This window comes from Hippocampus guttulatus, chromosome 4, assembly GCF_054856545.1.
Source record: "Hippocampus guttulatus isolate MCC_2025c chromosome 4, RoL_Hgut_1.0, whole genome shotgun sequence".
NCBI lineage: Eukaryota > Metazoa > Chordata > Actinopteri > Syngnathiformes > Syngnathidae > Hippocampus > Hippocampus guttulatus.
In genome coordinates this window covers 19,343,656-19,362,296 of record NC_141264.1, presented here as the reverse complement: position 1 = coordinate 19,362,296, position 18,641 = coordinate 19,343,656, and the positions used below count along the sequence as shown (strand labels likewise).

General features: G+C 41.5%; 2 protein-coding genes and 1 long non-coding RNA gene across 5 annotated transcripts in view; 1 reads left to right on the top strand and 2 right to left on the bottom strand.

The window, feature by feature from the left end:
- The window catches only part of LOC147206455 (uncharacterized), a 74,061-nt gene extending 69,258 nt beyond the window's left edge, over positions 1–4,803 (bottom strand). The window contains exons 1-2 of the long non-coding RNA XR_015100691.1: positions 4,383–4,803; positions 3,006–3,145 (exon numbers count right to left, since the gene is read on the bottom strand). This is a non-coding gene — a long non-coding RNA (uncharacterized LOC147206455). The remainder of the gene's footprint in view (positions 1–3,005; positions 3,146–4,382) is intronic.
- bnip2 (BCL2 interacting protein 2) lies at positions 4,771–14,987 on the top strand. 3 transcript variants are annotated; one of them, XM_086109041.1, is made up of 11 exons: positions 4,771–5,077; positions 8,775–8,870; positions 8,981–9,051; positions 9,503–9,679; positions 11,492–11,674; positions 11,935–12,037; positions 12,107–12,238; positions 12,320–12,406; positions 12,490–12,588; positions 13,190–13,225; positions 14,641–14,987. In XM_086109041.1, the coding sequence occupies exons 2-11, from the start codon at positions 8,821–8,823 to the stop codon at positions 14,696–14,698; spliced, it is 996 nt and encodes a 331-aa protein (XP_085965167.1). In that variant the 5' UTR covers positions 4,771–5,077; positions 8,775–8,820; the 3' UTR covers positions 14,699–14,987. The 3 variants fall into 3 exon arrangements, with proteins under 3 accessions (XP_085965167.1, XP_085965165.1, XP_085965166.1); XM_086109039.1 differs by having other exon boundaries at positions 4,771–5,604; XM_086109040.1 differs by lacking the exon at positions 13,190–13,225 and having other exon boundaries at positions 4,771–5,604.
- Positions 14,988–16,239: 1,252 nt separating this feature from the next.
- Positions 16,240–18,344, bottom strand: gcnt3 (glucosaminyl (N-acetyl) transferase 3, mucin type). Its single transcript, XM_086109042.1, has one exon. It carries the CDS (start codon positions 18,342–18,344, stop codon positions 17,070–17,072), a length of 1,275 nt encoding a protein of 424 aa, XP_085965168.1. The 3' UTR covers positions 16,240–17,069.
- Between the last annotated feature and the right edge of the window lie 297 nt (positions 18,345–18,641).

The following is an 18,641-nucleotide window of genomic DNA, read 5'->3' as shown; positions in this document are numbered from 1 at the left end:
GTGTTTGCTCGGAATATGTCAACACTCCATAACGACGACGTGCCGCAATTTCATTTATGCTCAAAACATTTCATTGAGACCCTCAAGAAGAGATATGAGCTTGTGAGGCACGTCGTGTCGCTATGGCTCCCTGCATGTACACCATCTCAGAGGACCTTTCGTTTGCGACACAAAAGTCTGTTCCTTCGCTGCGAGGTTAAAGTGTGGGTGACAGGTGAGGAAAATCACTGCTGAATGCATTAATTAGTTAGACCCAAAAGCATATTTATCAAAGGCTAAGCCACACGGGAATGAGCCAGGGAAGGATCTAGTACAAACGAGACAGGTTAATAGAATAAAAGGCCATGAATAGAATGTGTGCTTATACATAAAATATCCACCTGATCTCACGTATAAACGAATCATTAGGATGTCACGATTAAATGCGATGGCAAGCCGCTGACTGCTTAGTGCTTGCGGTGACCTTCATCCGGTCATCTTATGTTCACTCTGATTAAAATGTCAACGCCTCGGACTTAACTTCAAAAATTCCACATGAAATGAAACAATATTTGCTCAGAGTGAAAAGCGCCTGGCACACATTTCAACTTGTCTCGATCAAGTACCGATGTTGAACAATCACTTTGACGTGAAAGTAGGGCTGAATTATTTTGAAAAATTACCTACCGGTAATTGCAATATAGAGGAAAAATCCTTTACACAGCGAATTGCGATTTAAAATGTAAATACTTTTTGAAGGTCCTCCCATGTATTTTTTTAACAAACACAAGCAATGTATTAATCTGTATCACAATAAACAATATCAGAATTATGATAAACAAATGTTTTGATCTTATAGGTCAGGTTGTGGCACAAATAAAGGCAAGTTCTCATTTTAGTCAGCACTTTGACTTGCTGTCTTTTCCGTATTCACAACGTCACAAAACCATGCCAAACAAATGTGGCGTAAACATAAGTCTGCAAGTCACAACTGTGCTCTGCATCTCCGACTGAATCGCCGAACTTTCGTTAAATCACAAGTGAATATTGAAGAGGGTGGTGTGGTCTATTGTCCCGCCGCGCGATGAACGATGGCCCTTCAGTTGGCGAGCGAAACAGACAACGCTGATTGAGGGAGCTTAGCTTTTTACGGTGAAGCCATGGAATTGTTAACGGGATGTGATAGCTCGTGTCCGCCGAGCTGAGCGGGGAAATAAAGCTGTTGGGATCGGGCTGTTTTCCCATCATTCACAGGGGTAATGATGTCTGTCTGGCCCAGAAGTAAGTAATGGTCCGCCTACAGGTTAGCGACCAGGACATAGCGTCGCCCACATAGTTGAACTCGGATCAGCGAGCAAGGGTAACTGCTATATCTTAATGCAATGAATAAGCTATTCGATAAAGATTAGAATGTATTGCAAATCCAGAGCTTCATGAAGTTTATTTGAGGGAAAACAGGGTCCAAATTTCAAGCTCTGGAGTTCTGAGGTTGTTCATTATGCTCCAGTAATGACATAGCTGGGGACCAACATGGCTGCAAAGCGAAAAACTCTTAAAACATCCCCTGTGTCCTAATAAAATAGCTTTATTAGCGCACACGGGTATGGCTACGTACTATAAACGATATTCTTAGGATAACATTGGAGGTAAGAGCATGTTGGGAGGACACAGTCAAATATCAAGCCGCACTCAATTATCTTTAGCGGGATAATTAATCAGTTCAGTATGCAGACGGAGTCTCAGAGGCATATTTGAGCTAATTGTTCTTGTTGACTTGATGGATTATTTGTTTACTGATTTAATTATTTTCACATTTGGAAAACAAATGACTGTGCGCTCATAAAAAGCAGTGGAGGACATATATTTGTTTCTTAATTTCTTGTGACGGGAAGTGAAATTCACAAAGTGCGCGGATGTTGTATTACATTCTAATGCGGAATGTCTCTGGAGAAAAGAACACCAGCCATGTTTGCAATTTATGTCATCATGCGTTCTCTTTTTCCCGCCAACCCTAAACCGCAGCCCGCGGGAGGTCAATGAAACGCGTGTGCCTTGTAACAGCCGGCACATGCGACACAGAATCCGCGGCTAATATTTCTCAGCTCTGAGGTCAGCCCTGGGTTACAGACGCTCTGGCCTGGTATGACTGGCATTCGGAAAACAATCATCCCAGTCCTCACGGCTACTATCGCACAAATCAGAGGGCTGTTTCAATGGCGTTTGCTTCTATTTATCATGCTGTTTTAAATGTTTTGCTCATTTATTTCCTTTAAATATTTCATTTTCATTAAAATATTCATTTAACTTGGCCTGTAAATTTTTTACCGCTCCTCCCCGCCCAGCTATCTTGTCTCCTTTTTAGGCCTCTACAATCATAAATAATTATTCATCTACCCAGAAAGATCACATAAAACATGCACATGAATCCTTTTTTTTTGTCTTTTCTCATTAGTGATGTACTTCGAGTTGCCTAAATACTTCCCTGCTACCGCCTTTATGGAAATTGGTTGGAGACTCTTCCTAATGACTACTTTGGTTACGCTGCCCACCTCAGATCCTGGCGTTCCTTTCCTCTTTTCAACATGAAACGAAGGGCGACGTAGCGCTGCAGCATTTGCATACGGCTCTGGAGTTCTTGCATTATTTTTTTCAAAAAGGGGAACTAGTCACATCCTGCACTTGACTGTTTCGCTTTATTATTCAAACCAACTGGCACCCTTAAGTGGAATCACATGCAATAAAAAGCTCTCTCTTGCAAGCAATTGTATTTTTAACGTTTAAGGACAGGAGCAATGTTAAATAAGGATGATTCTGGCTTGCAATCATTTATTATTTATTATTATTGTTATTATTGTTATTATTTCACTAGGCATAATACATTTGTTCAAATAATAGCTTCAATCTAAAAGACACAATGCCCCAATGAATAACTGCATGCATCATTCACTTGAATAAATAAATGCAACACCTCAAATAGACATCTCCTTTTGTGACCCTCAAGAAATAAAATGGGTGGGTGTAATTACCTTTTCTCTGACATGACATGACATCTGTGAAGCTGAAGTTTACGGTAGCCAAAGAGAAATTGCAGCAGTAGGCAGTCCAGAACATCCTGGAACAAATTCGGCCCAAAGTGATTCCTTACCCAAAAGATGGCTGGTACATTCTGTCGATAAATAAATCGGGAGGTGATTATAGGGAATGTGCAAATACAACAACAATCATATTTGACTGTGACATTGCAAAGGAAAAATGACAGAAAATGTATTCTAATTATTATTGTTGATGCACTATTACCAATACTTGAGCAACAAGACATTTTTCTGTCTTTTCCTGTGTTGTAAAGATTCATTTGTACAAACAAAGAGACCTGGTACTCTTTGTCGTTGAATAAACATGGGTGATGAAAGACTATAGCCATTATATTGACTGATTATGAGAAAATAAGATAATACCACGCTAAACATAGCATCTTATCCAAGAATGTATGAGCAAATGATATATTGAGTGCTTCATGTTTCACGGCTACAGCCTAGTGAGCAGATTTATCCTAGATAAAGAGGAAAGATTTGTCTTCATTTGTAAAGTAATTGTGCCACGACTCATTAGCAACCAGCACCACGGCGGATGAGAAGCATAAACTCTAAATTTGACTGGATTATCCGTTTGTGATGAGGCCTAATGATCCAACAGAGTAAATAGCAACGTGCTAATTAGAAATTACACCAGATGATCCCATGCACACGTAGAAGGAATTAACCTGGAATCTGCATTATGTGAGAGATATCTCTTTTTAACAGTAATATCCGGTGGTATGATATTTTTCAAATAAATAAATGAGAATAATGTCATTGACAAAGGAAAAAAGTTTGATTCTATGAAGTTATTAATCGTTCCTGTTAATTCAAATGAAATGGCAAGACTTGAGCCTTTAAGTGTATATTTGCCTCCACCTAGAGGAAGAATTTAGTCACTGACTCAGAACAAAAATCTGACAAACCCACCTGGGGACATGTACCCATTGACGAATTAAATTGCATATTAAAATACAAATGTGGCATTAAAATATATCAATCAGTGCGAGTTCAAACGCAATGTCTGTAAGTGTGATTAAATATTTTATCCAAAGCCACTAGGAAAAGCGTCTAACTAATCACAGTTTATTTACATATTTACACAGTTTTACATTACATATTAATGTCTTAAGTATGAATTCACCGAAAAATTATCACTGCAGTCGATTGCATACTGGGAGCAGTACACCTAGTGTTAATTGGTATTTAGCTTTAGTTAAGATTTTGATGTTTTTAGGGTGACTAAATCATTCAATAATGTCGCAAATAATTGAGTGTAGTGATGTTTTGTTGACTGTGATAACGACAGTCGAGAGTATTGATACAAACCTGTAAAACTTGTGGACAGACGGTTGCGACCCTGTCAGCAACGTTAGCAAACAGCGGGTAAAGTTAGCCAGCACGCGGCTAGTTCGTCAAATTCGTTCGCGAAATATAAAATAAAAATAATAAGAATATATGGAGGCTTAACGGCGAGTGTAACTACCAGTTAGTGCTGTAAATAAATGGCCACTACAGCAAAATGCCGGTGAGTCACTGGGGGGGAATAAAAAGTGAACTCGCAACAACTAGTTCCGTAAATCAAGCTGGTGAGATTGTAGCTGTTATTATCTGGCAACGACTGTTGGTACTACTTTTACGATCATTTAGGTTTGGTAAAACCATCAGTGGTTAGCTGTAAACGTAACAATCGTAATTATGGACGTGGCACCTCGGTAGACGCAGTTTACTCGCGGCCAGTGACTGCGCTGTTGCCATTTATTTATCGCGGACAGTTTACAACGTCAGCGTCGACGTAGCATCCTTACATACGTCAGTTGCGTATGCTTGGTGACTTGGACGGGAAGGAAGGAAGGAAGGAAGGAAACCGACAAGTGGGCTCACCGACTGCGCACCGCAGCCCGAGAAAAGCTTCGGCTCCTTACATGATCTCTTTCGGTGAAGCATTTGGAGTTTCGGGGAGCTATTTCTGCACCCGCCGTGACGTTCGACACGGTTAATTTAAGAAGATATGTAGCGAGTCGGTAAGTAGCTTGTTGTCACCGACAACGAAGCGAGCTGCTCCGCGTGCTAAAGCTAACACGCTAACATCACACTTCGGAAGGAGTTGTCATATTTCGGGTTTTTGCTTGAGCGGTATTACAAAAGAAACACTTCTTAGCTAACCGTAATACCGGGGGTGGTAGGCGGACGTGATGGCTTCAGATGTGATAGAAAGCGAGGCGACTCTGAAGGGTGTGAGTGACACCAACTTGAACAATAGTCGCCCAGATTTTGGCACACCCAGGCGGACTCACGAAGGTTCCGGGAACAGACGCACGTCCAGTCCTTCGTCTTCTGGAGTGTCGGGAGAAGTGGACGAGGAGGAGCTGGACGAGCTGCAGCACAGCACGGCGTCCACGGTTGAAAATGGCGAGGAGGCATTTGAAAATAGTTTAACCAAAACAAGTATCAGTCCAGATGAACGGACGACCCCGGACAATGAACAGAAGAAGCTTGGTGTCCCCGTTAACCCTCCCCAGCCGTGCTCCCCAGCTGGACCCAGTGGAAGGTATGTTGTGCTGTGCTGACTTCACGAGGTCGTAGGTACACATGCACAATCTGGTAACTAGTACAAAGAGCTGTTTAAATGGTTTCTGGTTTTGCAACTGCACTGGTGCATTCTGCTCGATCAACCTATTAATGGAATGTAATACTCACTAGTGCTGAACATTTCGAGAGGAAAAAAAGTCTATGCGTTTTGTTTTTGTTGTTTTCCTCATTATTGCGATTTCATATGTCATTGTTATTAAGGACCTCATATATTTGTAAACATACACTAGCAACACATTAATCTTTATCGCAACAAACAGTATTGTGAATTTCAATGAACAGAAAAATGAATTGATGATGTTTGGTCCCCGTGGCCCCTTGTACATCCCATCCTGCTGACCTGGGCGCCCTGACTCCTTATCTCAAGCCAGCAGTCTCAAACGTGCGTTGTGAACTGGACAGTGATTTTAAATGGGATCAGCAAATTGTTGCTGTTGTTAAGTCCAGCTTCTTTCATCTGTGCCACCTGGCTAAAAGTAAAGCCTCTCCTTTCTCAACAGCATTTTGAAGAAGAAAGTCATGCCTTTGTCACATCTCAGCTGTTATGCACTTTATTTGGGAGTCAGCCAATCCTCCATCAAGTGTTTCTACTTGGTCCAAAAATGCTGCTGCTCACCTTTTGACTGGCATTCGTATGAGGGAGCACATAACACCTGCACTGGCGTCCCTTCACTGGCTCCTTGTACATTGTTGAGTTCTTTTTAAGATTCAAGCTAGGCAAGCTCCCTCGCTGCCCATCTTTAAAACAACTCTTAAAACAAACTTTTATTCTTTGACTTTTGAATCAGCATGAGACTTGATTCTAGTTTGACTGTTTTGTGCTTTTTACCGTCTTCTTTATTAAATTATTGTTTTGTCATTTTTCTGTTGTAGGATGTATTTTGCCCCATGTACAGCACTTTGTTCACACTTGTTTTAAGGTGCTCTATAAATACAGTTGAGTTGAGTACATGCCTGCACTGGCGTGTGTTGTTGTGTTCTGGATTAAAATGTTGTTTGACAGGCCGTAAATGACAGATACCTTGGCCGCAGTAATTGCCATTGTGCGCTGTGATTACTTTCTGGTAGTTTTTCTTTTACACCCCAAATCGTTTAAATGGCAGCTCTACAGACAGACAGAATGAGACTCAACATTGATTTACACAGCGTTGTGGCTCTCATCCATGTTGAGTGAAATTGACTTTCAGATTGCATTGCTGTCCATGTTGAATTTGATTCATGATTTTAACGACAACAGCTATTTAAAGCCATGTACCGAGTGATCTGTGCTGAACCAAACGTCGGCGATGTTTCATGATCACAACCATTCCACTCTTGATTCATTTCTGAACTCAACTTTCCAGTACAGATTCCTGTATATGTTTAACATCTAGTTTGTACGTTATGTGGGGGATTTAGGCACATACCTGTACATAAGCGCTAGAAGCTAAGCCAAATACTCTCATTATTGTCATATACCGAATGCCCAGCATGCCTGTGTGTCTGGGTTTGCAAGTAACAGTCATGGATGTGATTATTGCATCAAAGGCAGCACTGTACAGCAAGCATACAGATGATCAGCATTAGCGAAGGGAACCTTGTGATTGAGAGAACTAATCCTTAAACACCAGCTTGTAAGCTTTTCACGAAGCCAGTGATCTGATTAGATGGCAAGGAGTAAATTGTAACAGTTGGAGCGACTTGAAGATTGCGCATGATTGGACAAGCGGCATTTGACCAAGAGTGGTGTAAAGATTAGCGAACGATAACGTGTAATGTACTGTCCGTATTAGGACTGCTCAAATTGACTGGGTTTGTGTTTTCTGCACCAGAGATCCTGAAGAATTACTGCCTCGTAATGGATGCAGAATTTGTCCACCTGTGCCGTTTGCACCAAATCCAGCAACTTGGGATACTGTCATGGCTGTTTCTGGCACATTATCAGATAGTTTAGATGCGGCAACGCCTGGTCTGACATACAAAGTACAGGTCGGACAAGGAAAATTGCTGTCAGTAGGGTGGGGATTGCGAATGTAACGAATGCAACATATACATTAATTCTACGTGTGAAAATGTGATTATTGCTCGAGTGGTTGACTCCTCTTCTTGTTGACTTTGTAACTTAGCTCATAGCCGACATGTGCGCATTTTGAGCATGACGTCTCTGATCCACTGGTTAAAGGACACTTTGATTCTCTCCCCTTTCGTCTCAAACTGCTTCAAACAACAAAGCGTATGAGGGAAAAGTGGTTAGGATTGCACCACTGTCCGTGTTTTATGTTTATGCGTTGTGTTTATTATATTGCTTTATGTTAACTGTTTTGTTTAGCGCTTTGTTACAGCTGCAGCTGTTGTGAAAGCGCTATCTAAATCAGCATGTATTGTATTGTATTGCAAATATATTTTTTCCTTGCTTGTTCTAGCGAAATTTGTTGCATGACCGACCACTTATATATGCTTCTTTTCTTGTAAACACAGGATGCCTCTCACAATTCCAAGTAAACCATAAAATGCGGCTTTACGGCTCCCAATTTTGTTTTGCATTATGTCCCGGCATGCGTTCAAGGCCAAATCCCCGATAAGAAAATGTGTGAGATGTTGTTTACACTATCAACAAAGCAATGACATTTTTTTTGCTCGACACTGCACCAGAAACACACAAACATAGGCGCAGCCAGTATCTGTTGGCAATAACTGGCACAGCACCAGTTCCTTCGCAAAGAGAAACTCACAGAAAATAGTTTGTCACCTTTAAGCTTTGCAAATGTTTAAAAATACAGTCCTTGTTTTGTCCGATCTAAAATAGACCTCCGTTTTCGAGAACACGTAAAGGGATCTCACTGACAGTGTGCTCGTGTCCAGGTAGTCTTTGAGGTGTAAACTTTCAAGTTGTTGTTCTTCAAATGTTTTAACTTTGTTCGGACTTGAAGTGCCAGAGGAATTAAATGAGAGCTGCGTTGGCTCCTGGCAAATCCTCAAATGTTCATTCCCGTAATCCACTGCGGTCTGTGCAAGTCGTGTCATAGTTAAATGTACGCGTTTGCGGTCCGTTTCGGACCGCTGGGACTCTTCTCGCATCAAACATATTTGCCGTTCCACAGTGCCATTGTGGCGAGCAAAGTTTGATTTGTTGCTTGGTTTCTTACCCAGCCTGGAGCGCCAGGAATCGGTTGCCACGACAGAGGCCCGATTAAGGATGGAGGGGGTCGAGCTTAAGGAAGAGTGGCAGGACGAGGACTTTCCACGGTAGTATTACACGCACTGTCATTGTCGCGGGGAACGTGAGGACGAGGTTGTACAGTTTGGCGCTGCACAAGTTAAAAAAAAAAACATCTGATCACATTCTGCCCGTTTAGGCCTCTACCTGAGGAGGAGGAGGAGCTCGAAGAGGAGTTGTTTGCTGGAGCCGCTGAAGAGGGCGATCCTGGTAATCAAGAACTTTGGTTTCTGGACAGTAAAGTAGATAAACAGCAATGACACTTAGCCGCACCATCTGTTGAGAGCCAAGACAAGAGATCGTCAGAAATGCTTATTGACAAAGATCGTCATGCTTAATTTTTAAATGCCATTTGTTTGAACAATAACCCCTTGAACTGTGAGCTATGGTTTATTTATTTTGCACAAAAAATAAATAAACGTCAAGAGCGCTCTCAGAGGTGCCGAATTGTGTCTCCATTGAGTGTGTATTAACAATCAGTTAAGGGTGTGGACAGTGACACAAAGAAAAAGTCTGATTCATTTTAGTGAACTTTGGTTGAACTTGAGATTTATACCCCCCCCCCCCCCCCCATGTTCTCAAAAACGACTTTCTGATTGTGGACAATGTCGATGTAGACGCACATTCATAATGCGTATTGTATTCTCCATGCGCACCACAGGCTATGAGGCGAGCCACAGTAAAAAGGAGAAGAAGAAGCTGGCGGCCCCGGATATCAGCCTCACTCTCGACCGCAGTGAAGGTTCCATTCTTTCTGATGAGTTGGATGAAAGTACGGAGCTGGACTTGGACAACATGGACACGCCTTCAGACAACAGCAATGAGTTTGATTGGGAAGGTAACACAGCTTGACTATTTTGAACATGTTGCTTAACATATTCACTCCCAAAGACGTTTTTAAACGTCTTTTCAGACTTGATCCAGAATTGGCTGGTACTGAATGAGTTAATCAAATTTGTCAATGTTTGAAAGTCTAACAAATATGCATACTTTTACCCGAAGAGGTTCAATTTGTCAATCCATTATTGTGTACTTCATCAAGAGAGCTTGTTTTTCCTGTTTCGTTGACAATACGCCATACGGACAAAAGTTTTGGGACACCGTCATTCCGTATACAAGGAGTGAAAACGCCAGAAAATATGGAGTTGGTATTGCTTCTAAAGGGGTTACGGTCAGGGCTCGCGTTCTTCCACATCGGAGTCATCAAGCCACCCTTGTTTTGGACACTGCTCACGGGCAATGAAGAATTCTAGACCAAGCCTTGATTATTGCGGAGGTGTGTCCCATTTTCTTTTGTCAATATAGTGTAGCGTGACATCATTTGGTTCCCCGAGTTTGGGTCAGTAGGGAAACTGCCCGAGGTGGAGTTAAAATGTGCTGTTGTTTTTGTCTTTCCACACTGCTGCCTTCCGCTTTTTCACGTGGAAGGATTGTGTCCATTGCCTGCTTGGAAACAGGCTGCAGGCCAACAACAGGTTTCGCGCTCGTGGTAAGGTTCCTTGGACGGTTCCTGGATGCCCCCAGTTTTTGGTCAATCAAACCTTGTTGTCCAGATTATGTTTTGTTGCCACTTCTTTAAAAAAAAAAAAAAAAAAAAAAAAAAAATCATGAGTTTTTTTTTCATTCAATTTTTGTGCATGATGTTTTCGTCATTGATTTCGTCGCATGATTTGAGCACATTTTGAGAAATCCATGTCATGCATGTGTCATTCCTGCAAACATGATACATTTCATCGTAAAATATGAAGCCTGAAAGCAAAATGCCGACACTCAAGTAATTCAGTCTATAAATGTGAGCGGTATATAGCAGCACTGCTTTTCAAAAACAGTCATTTAAATCAGAGCTGCAACTATTAAACTTTGCGGTGGAGCCCACATAATGTTTGTGATGTCATATTTCTTCATGGGATCTTTGCATATTGACACACATTACTCTCCAAATGTTTATAGGTCAATTGGAAACTTACTTCATTTTGAAGGCCAAACACTTTTTCCAGTGAGGATGGCATTAAATTCATCAGAAAAACAGTCTAGACATTGTTAATGTCGTAAAATGTTAATGTGCACATTAACTCATTCACTCCCAAAGACGTATTTAGATGTCTTTTCAGACGCCACACATTTAATCCCAGCTCCTCCTTTTATATTGACTGTACTTGAAAAGGGAGTGAATTAGTTTTTTTTTTTTTTAAATGCACATTTTGAAGTGACACCTGAACTTGCGCAAGTAAAACAATTGATAGTTGCTCTTAGACGGTCAGAGTATCTAAATGAAATGACGTGGAGATTGTTATGGTTTATTGGCACATTGATGAAGTGCAAGTGGAGCAAAAAATATATACGAGGTTGATAATCTTGATATTGAATCCATAAATAGTCGAAATCGCCACGGTCGGTCCTCAAGCGACGTCGCTGTGATTCTCCATGCAATCATTCTTTGCTTTCTCCGCCACCTTCAGTTCTGTTACACTGTGACATGCAAAAATCATCCACTCTCTCCTGTTATAAAGAAAAAATGGTGGGATGTATTTTTTTAAAATTTAGATTGCGCATGGCGATCCCTGTTGATCAATGAATGTTTTGGTGATTTATTCCAACCAGCGATACCAAGCAAACAATAAGCATCTGATGCCACCTACTTTCTTCTCAGATGATCTCCCCAAGCCCAAGACTACAGAGCTACTAGAAAAGGGCGTGGAGTCGGTCCATCCTTACTCCGCCTCGGAGGAGAGGGACGAGGGCCGTCGCTGGAGGGTCTTTCGCATCGGGGACCAGGAACACAAAGTGGACATGTCAGCCATTGAACCTTACAAGCGGGTTATAAGCCATGGAGGTCAGTGTTGTAGGTCACACTCCGACAACTGCCCATGACGAGCTCAGTTGCTTGGGCCATTCACTCTTTAAAGTCGAAATGAGTGCTTCGTGCATTTTAGTATGCGTTCCAGTAACAGTGGACGAAGCAAAACAACAAAAACCTCAACCAAAGCCCAATGTCAGCTGGAATAAGCTCCAGTTCACCCGTTACCTCAACAAAAACAAGCCTGACACAAAATGGATGCTTGCATTGTATTGGAATGTCATTTTCCCCTTCAGGTTACTATGGAGACGGCTTGAATGCCATAATTGTGTTTGCCGTGTGCTTCATGCCTGAGAGCAGTCAACCAAATTACAGATACATCATGGACAATTTATTCATGTGAGTGTTTTTGTTTGGCTCCCGACTGAACGTTTTCGAAGCTTTACTCATGGAACGAAACCCTCGCAGGTATGTCATTGGCACGCTGGAACTTTTGGTGGCGGAGAACTACATGATTGTGTACCTGAACGGGGCGACCTCGCGGAAAAAGATGCCGACCGTCGGCTGGCTCCGAAGATGTTATCAGCAGATTGATAGAAGGTAACTGTCACTGTAATTAGAATAAACAAGAAAAAAAAAGTCTTGGTCATTTTCTCTACATTCTCCATTTCTGTTTTGCAGGCTGAGGAAGAATTTAAAATCTTTGATCATCGTCCATCCCTCTTGGTTCATTCGCACCCTGCTGGCACTCACCAAACCTTTTATTAGGTAACATGAATGTTGAGAATAGAAGAGAGAGTGCACCTTATTGGTCAATTGTTATCATTTTAACACATTTCTTATTTTAATAGCTCCAAATTTAGTCAAAAGATCAAGTTCGTGTACAGCCTGACAGACCTGGCAGAGTTAGTCCCATTGGAGTACGTGTCCATTCCGGAGTGCATCAAACTGTGAGTACTCGGGTTCCTCAACTCTCACACACATCCACCCATTGCGTCCTCCGTGTTTCAATCAAGCAACACACTGTTTTCTTGTCTGACACACCGTGAAAATGCAAAACCTTTATCGCCGTAATGCGGTCAAAATTGTCCTCAATTATATCACAAAAGTAGTGAGTGGAAGTCATTGTGATTGAAAGGTTGCCTTTATGCTCAATGTTATGCTTTAAGCCAAAGTGCATCAGGTGATTGTCAATACACAAGAGCCACGATACAAGCGTCTTTGAGTATTTGGTTTTTTAAGGACTCTCCAAGTCAGACCGCATACTCCCGACTCTCTATATGAAAAAGTCAGAGCAGAACATGGATGGACGTTTGTTTGAATAGCAACCAGATAAAGCCCGACCATTCAGTAGTACAGTAGTACACTCTCATTTTGAACTCAAACTCTTAGAGGAAATTGATTGGCCCTTCAAAAAAATTATTATTGATTATTTTTCCTTATAAACATATTTATATATTTGAATGTATGATTGTTTTAAGTGTTGGCTGTTTTTTTTGTTTGTTTGGGTTTTTTTCTACCTAAAACTTCATTTCCCTTCCCCCTCTTAAGGTTTGACGAGGAAAAAAATAGGAAAAGCCGTAAAAGGTATCATGTATTTTTCACCTCGGACTTGTTTCCTTTCACAAAACTAACGATAAGTTTCCCCTGTACAGACACCCCAGCACACTGCCCAGCCCCTCTGTTGTTGTTTTGGATTGAAATGATTTGCATTTGTACCCAAAACCAATAACATTTGTAATTCACCACTGTTTGTCCACTCAAACGTATTCTCGGGATCATTTCAAATGTGTTTTTATGTAGCGTGATACAACACACCACTATCATAGCATCTTCACGCTGATGTGGCTACCAAGAAGCTTCTCTGTGTTTGTTTTCTTGGAAAAAAGTTTACAATGAGACTTTTTTGATATTTGGTAAGTTCAACCATGTTGTTCTACTGGAAGTGGGTGGAGTCACCAGGAAGTAGCCGGACATGATCACCGTGGTTGCGCGAGAACTGCACGCTCACATGGTTGGCCCCCTTCCCTCCGCCGGTCACACATTGTTTTTTGCATGACTCACCGCAAACCTAACTCTCACAAGCCTCATTCTTCATTATTTGCGCACGTTGATTTAATATGCACATTTTGACGCGGTTGCTGCTTATTAGCTTCATTTTTTTCTTTTTTTTTTAATTTGATTTTGTTTGGAAGGTATGATGCACTGCAGCACATCACGTACACACTTTTCAGCTCAGCTTGACCGATAATGTTGTGCATGGATCTTTTATGACTTGAATCAATGTTTATTTGTATATGAAGGGAAAAAAAATGAATATAATGTATAATTTAACAACAATTGAAAACAAGAAATAAGCAAAGACAATGAGCACCTAATAACAATTTCCCATGCCCAAAAGGACAAAATGCTGCACCTGAAGTGCTGAGCTCTTGTGTTGGTGAAAAGAATTTGGGTGTCACGATTGCATGTCATTAATTTCCAAGATCACGTCTCTGATGTGGCACAGTGGCTGCCCGCTTCTTTAAAATACTAAACATACAACACCACTGTAAATTACTATTTGTAGCAGCACAAGCTGTAGTCCTCTTGACAATGGAGCTACATTCATGTGGGTGCTGATCAACCCCCATTTTGTTTGGGAAGAAATGTCACCATCACAAAATCTTAAGTGGACCAGGCACAGGCACTATTCACATGCTTAACTGTCATACGAGTGTTTCAAAAAGAAAAAGCATTTGAGGAGTTGCAAAGGCGCATTCAGTGTCAAGTCTTTAAAGCAGATAGTCTGGAGGGCCGGGGGGGGGGGCTTGATGATCAGTTGTACATGATTTAAATGTGATTGACTGACATCAGTTTCCCCTCCTCTGATTCAAATAATTCTTCGAACTTAGGATCTCAGAACTGTGAGACAGATATGTTCACTGGTAGACCGATCTAAACATAAACAAACAAAAAGATAAAAAATAAGAACAATAAACACTGTCCGTTGGTATGCGCAGGATCGACCAGGAGGAGCACGGCAAAGTGGAGACGGCCACTCCCGCGCTTCCCGAGTGATCCTGCCAATTCGCCAGGGATGAGGGCGATGAAGAACGTTCGAATCGCTGCCACTCTTTGTGCGTGTTTGTGTTTTTGGGTGACGTGACTGGAACAGTTTTGCATTAGGAAAGTGCCTTTTTGATACGATGCTGCCTCTTACATTGTGAAACATTTTGCTGGTTGCCTTACTTTGTCAAGCGGCTTTGTCCCTTGTTTCCCCTGCCCCACATGCTGTGCAAGAGGTTTTTTTAATCCTTTTTTTCTTTTGGTGTAATTTAATGCCACAATATAATGTCTTCTTACTGTTGTATCTACTCTTTATTTAAGGCACTCTGTTACATTTGAATCAATTGCTGCATGTACTGCTTTATTACATTTAAATATATATTTATATTCAAAAAAGGTGACAAAAGGAGAGAAAGTAATATATTTTTATTGTTGCTCTGATTTTAAAAATACATTTTCGGTCTCTGACAACCCCTCCTCACGCCCCCGAATATCCTGCGACTTGTGTGGGTCTGAACACCACTCTCTCCATGCCATTGATCAATACTTGTATTGTTATATAAACACACATTGTCAAATTTGCTTGTTTATAGTCAAGATTCAGGTGGCTTTTAAGTCCATAGAAGCGAGATACTGCACACAAAACCTTTCAATTGGGCCACTAGGTGGCACTATAATCCATAAATAACTACAACAATTTTGACAGTCAATGAATGAAGATCAAATACAATGATATTTGACCACGGTCTTGACATAAATAGAATAGTGTGTAACTCATTGCTACCGTTTACCGGAAGCGCAAAAAGTACACTTTAAGTAAGATGCTCATATGACCATAACTTTGTTTTCAGAAGGCTCCATGTGATGTTTTCTGAGAAAGCGAAGGGAGAAGGATTCTGGGTGTATCTTACAATGTAATGCTTTATTTGAACGATTTTTAAAAAAAAAATGAGCCACTGATTGTGTAATCTGATTAACGAGATGCACTGTAAGCATATTATTTAATCCATTAAATTGAATGGTCAGAGACAAAAGAACGAGAGCCTCCATGTGGTGACTATACATAGCTTTCAGAACAGCAAGTATGAGCGCCAAAGCTAGCAGAAAGGAAATTGCACAAAGAAAAGTCTGCGTCTGCATCAGCATCTCTGGGGAGTACAATGGATTTTGTTTCAAATTTTTTTTCATTAATAAATATTTATTGTGAATTGCTATATTGTAGAGGAGGGGTTTGGAGTTATTAAGAGATGATGGATATTGAATGAATGCAACGACTGTCACGGCTCACCTGTTTTCTGGGTGTCGTCATGTGACGTTCGCAAGCTAATGTTGCTTCGCCGGAAGGTGGGAAATCGGAAATATCCCACTTAAAACGCTTACAAGCGTTCCAGGAGAACGTAAACAACATGGATGTCCGATGTTTTTGTTTTGGTTCATCACTCCGCATTTGACCTCCGCAAACCGTCCTTTATAATTTCCTTTATTGATTTAAAAAAAAATTAAGGAATGTCTTTCACGGTATACATGTATCAATACAGTCAGTGCAAGCCACGTGTTACGTAAAGTTAGGTCAAACAACTACATGAATAATAATAAATAAAAATACATAAATATATGAATATAATCTTGTAAATCATGTTTTACGGTACTTGGTCCGTGTCTCCAAATGCGTTGCCATTGTCGACTGACGTCATATTGAAGCCGGTTTCTTGGACCTCCCAGTTCAAAGTAGCGTTGCGGTGTAACTTTCCGGTCGAAGGTTGGAAAACTCGACTTCCCACTTTCTTGGAACGCAGCATAAACCCTCTGGCGCAATAATGTCATTTTCAGTCAACATCAAATGACAGTGCAAGTCAAATTGGCTGCCCACAGACTGATTTTTTTTTTTAAGTGGATTTTTTTGTTTGCCTAATTCATATTCCACAATTGCAATATTAATCAGAAAACCGTGTTTAGACTAGTGGCAGCCCATAGAACATTTTCGACTTAACTTCCCCTTTAAGTCTTATTTGTACACAATAATATATTGCGAGAGAGCAAGAGAAATCGCTAACACAAAATATGCTACAGTGTAACGGTGTAATAATCCCTCTATGTGTTCACACTTACCAAGTCAAATTGATTCCAAACCAACAAACGTAACGTCGCGACTCATAACTGTACATCAATAATAATGCCCAAAAAATGTACATTACAAAATGAAACAATAACTTGGTGTCATCTCGTGGCCAACGATGTAATTTAACATAAACTAGAAGGCAGAGCAAAATGATTGTAGACTCTAACCGTCCATGAAATATCAGGACCGCAAACCCGGAACCAGCAATAGAGGGAGTTCAGTGTATATTTCAGAGGATGTCAAATTTTGTGAGGACACACTGCGCTATGCTGTATAACCTCTATCTAAAGCTTTAAAATAGAGAATAGACTCCAAGCACCTGATAGCAATGTCATCCACCATTGGATCAAACTTATTAGCCAGGAGATGGTGCTGTCTCAAGAGCCACGGAAGGTCTCCGGTTCCATACACACAAACTGATTTTCTATTTGCCCCGCTGCACATCTCATACGGAGCCCCTTTCCTCACATCCCCTGATAAATAGCTCCATTTGACCGCGCGGGCGACGGCTTGCATGTCCGACGTGTCGAACTTGACGTTTGCAGGCACTGATCCGGGCACGGAGGGCATCCGCTGTAAAGTGGCCCACAAGTGCTCGTCCGGGCTGTAGGTGTCCTTCTCCCACTCCAGAAACACCTGAACCTCCCGGTCCCGCATAACGTGTTCCACGAAGTCCCTGCTGGCTACAAAATAGGCATTCCCCATGAACATGGGGCTTCTAATGGGAGGTGGGCTTTTCCTCACGTCGGTCCTGACAATAGAGTCGGTGACGTTGTGGTGATATTGCCAACGTTGCTTCTTGTAATCATTGGTGGCTTCCGTTTCCATGCTGTTCTTCCCATTAAGGACCTTCAAAGCTTGCACCATCTCTCTGTTGGTCTTAATCGGAAAGTCTGTCCCACATGTGTTCAGCAGGTACCTCCACCGGACATGAGACGCCAACAAACTCTCCATGCAGTTCAAATCAGCTTGCACTCGCGCCCATGAGGCATAAATCACATTTTCTAATTTCCCAGCTACGAATACATTCTCAAAGCAGGATACAATGGCTTTCACGGCCTTATGGAATTTCGCTGTAGATTTTCGGTCCATGTGCACGCAGTAGATGTTCTGAGGGGTGTAAATGGCACGCAATAGTCGCTCGAACATTTCGATCTGTCCGTGGATCACCATGGAGTATGCGATGGGAAAATCCCTCTCTTCTTCACTCAGAGGATCCATAAAAAAGCCTCTCTTTCTAATATAAGTGTGACAATCTTGGGTCGTGTTAAGGTAGAAGTCCTCGGTGAGCACAACTTGCCTTGACTTCGATGATAGAAGGGCTTGCAAGTCAGCTTCACGGCCTGCCAGGTCTCCCTTGATGATAGCAGAGCAGGCGGGCAGGTCAGCTGTAAATTGCTGCGGTATCATAGGATCAGAATCTGTTTTCCATAGGAGAAGGGAAAAAAATAAAAACACAAAGAAGAGGGTCAGGATGCTCAGAAGCCTTCGGCCTTTGAAGAACTTTCCAAAAATCCTTTTCTTGTTGAAGAGCTTCATTGCAAAGTTTGCCTGCTGACCTCTCCAGCTGAAACGGTGTTGGCGAGAGGCCACAGTGTGTGTATTACTTGACAACACGCCCAGGCAGGAGGTGTGTCACATTTCACACGTTAAAAAAAAATCACCAGAAATGGCTTACATATTAGGTGATAAAGATCCAGGTTGTCATATAATTGGCTACAGTGAAACTCCTCTACAACCTACATGGGCCAAAATACCCCCTAGTGTGAAAAAAGCTTCATCCATTAAGTGTCTTGAGTGAAATGCAGAATGAAAGTCTTTTGGAAGTGTTGACAT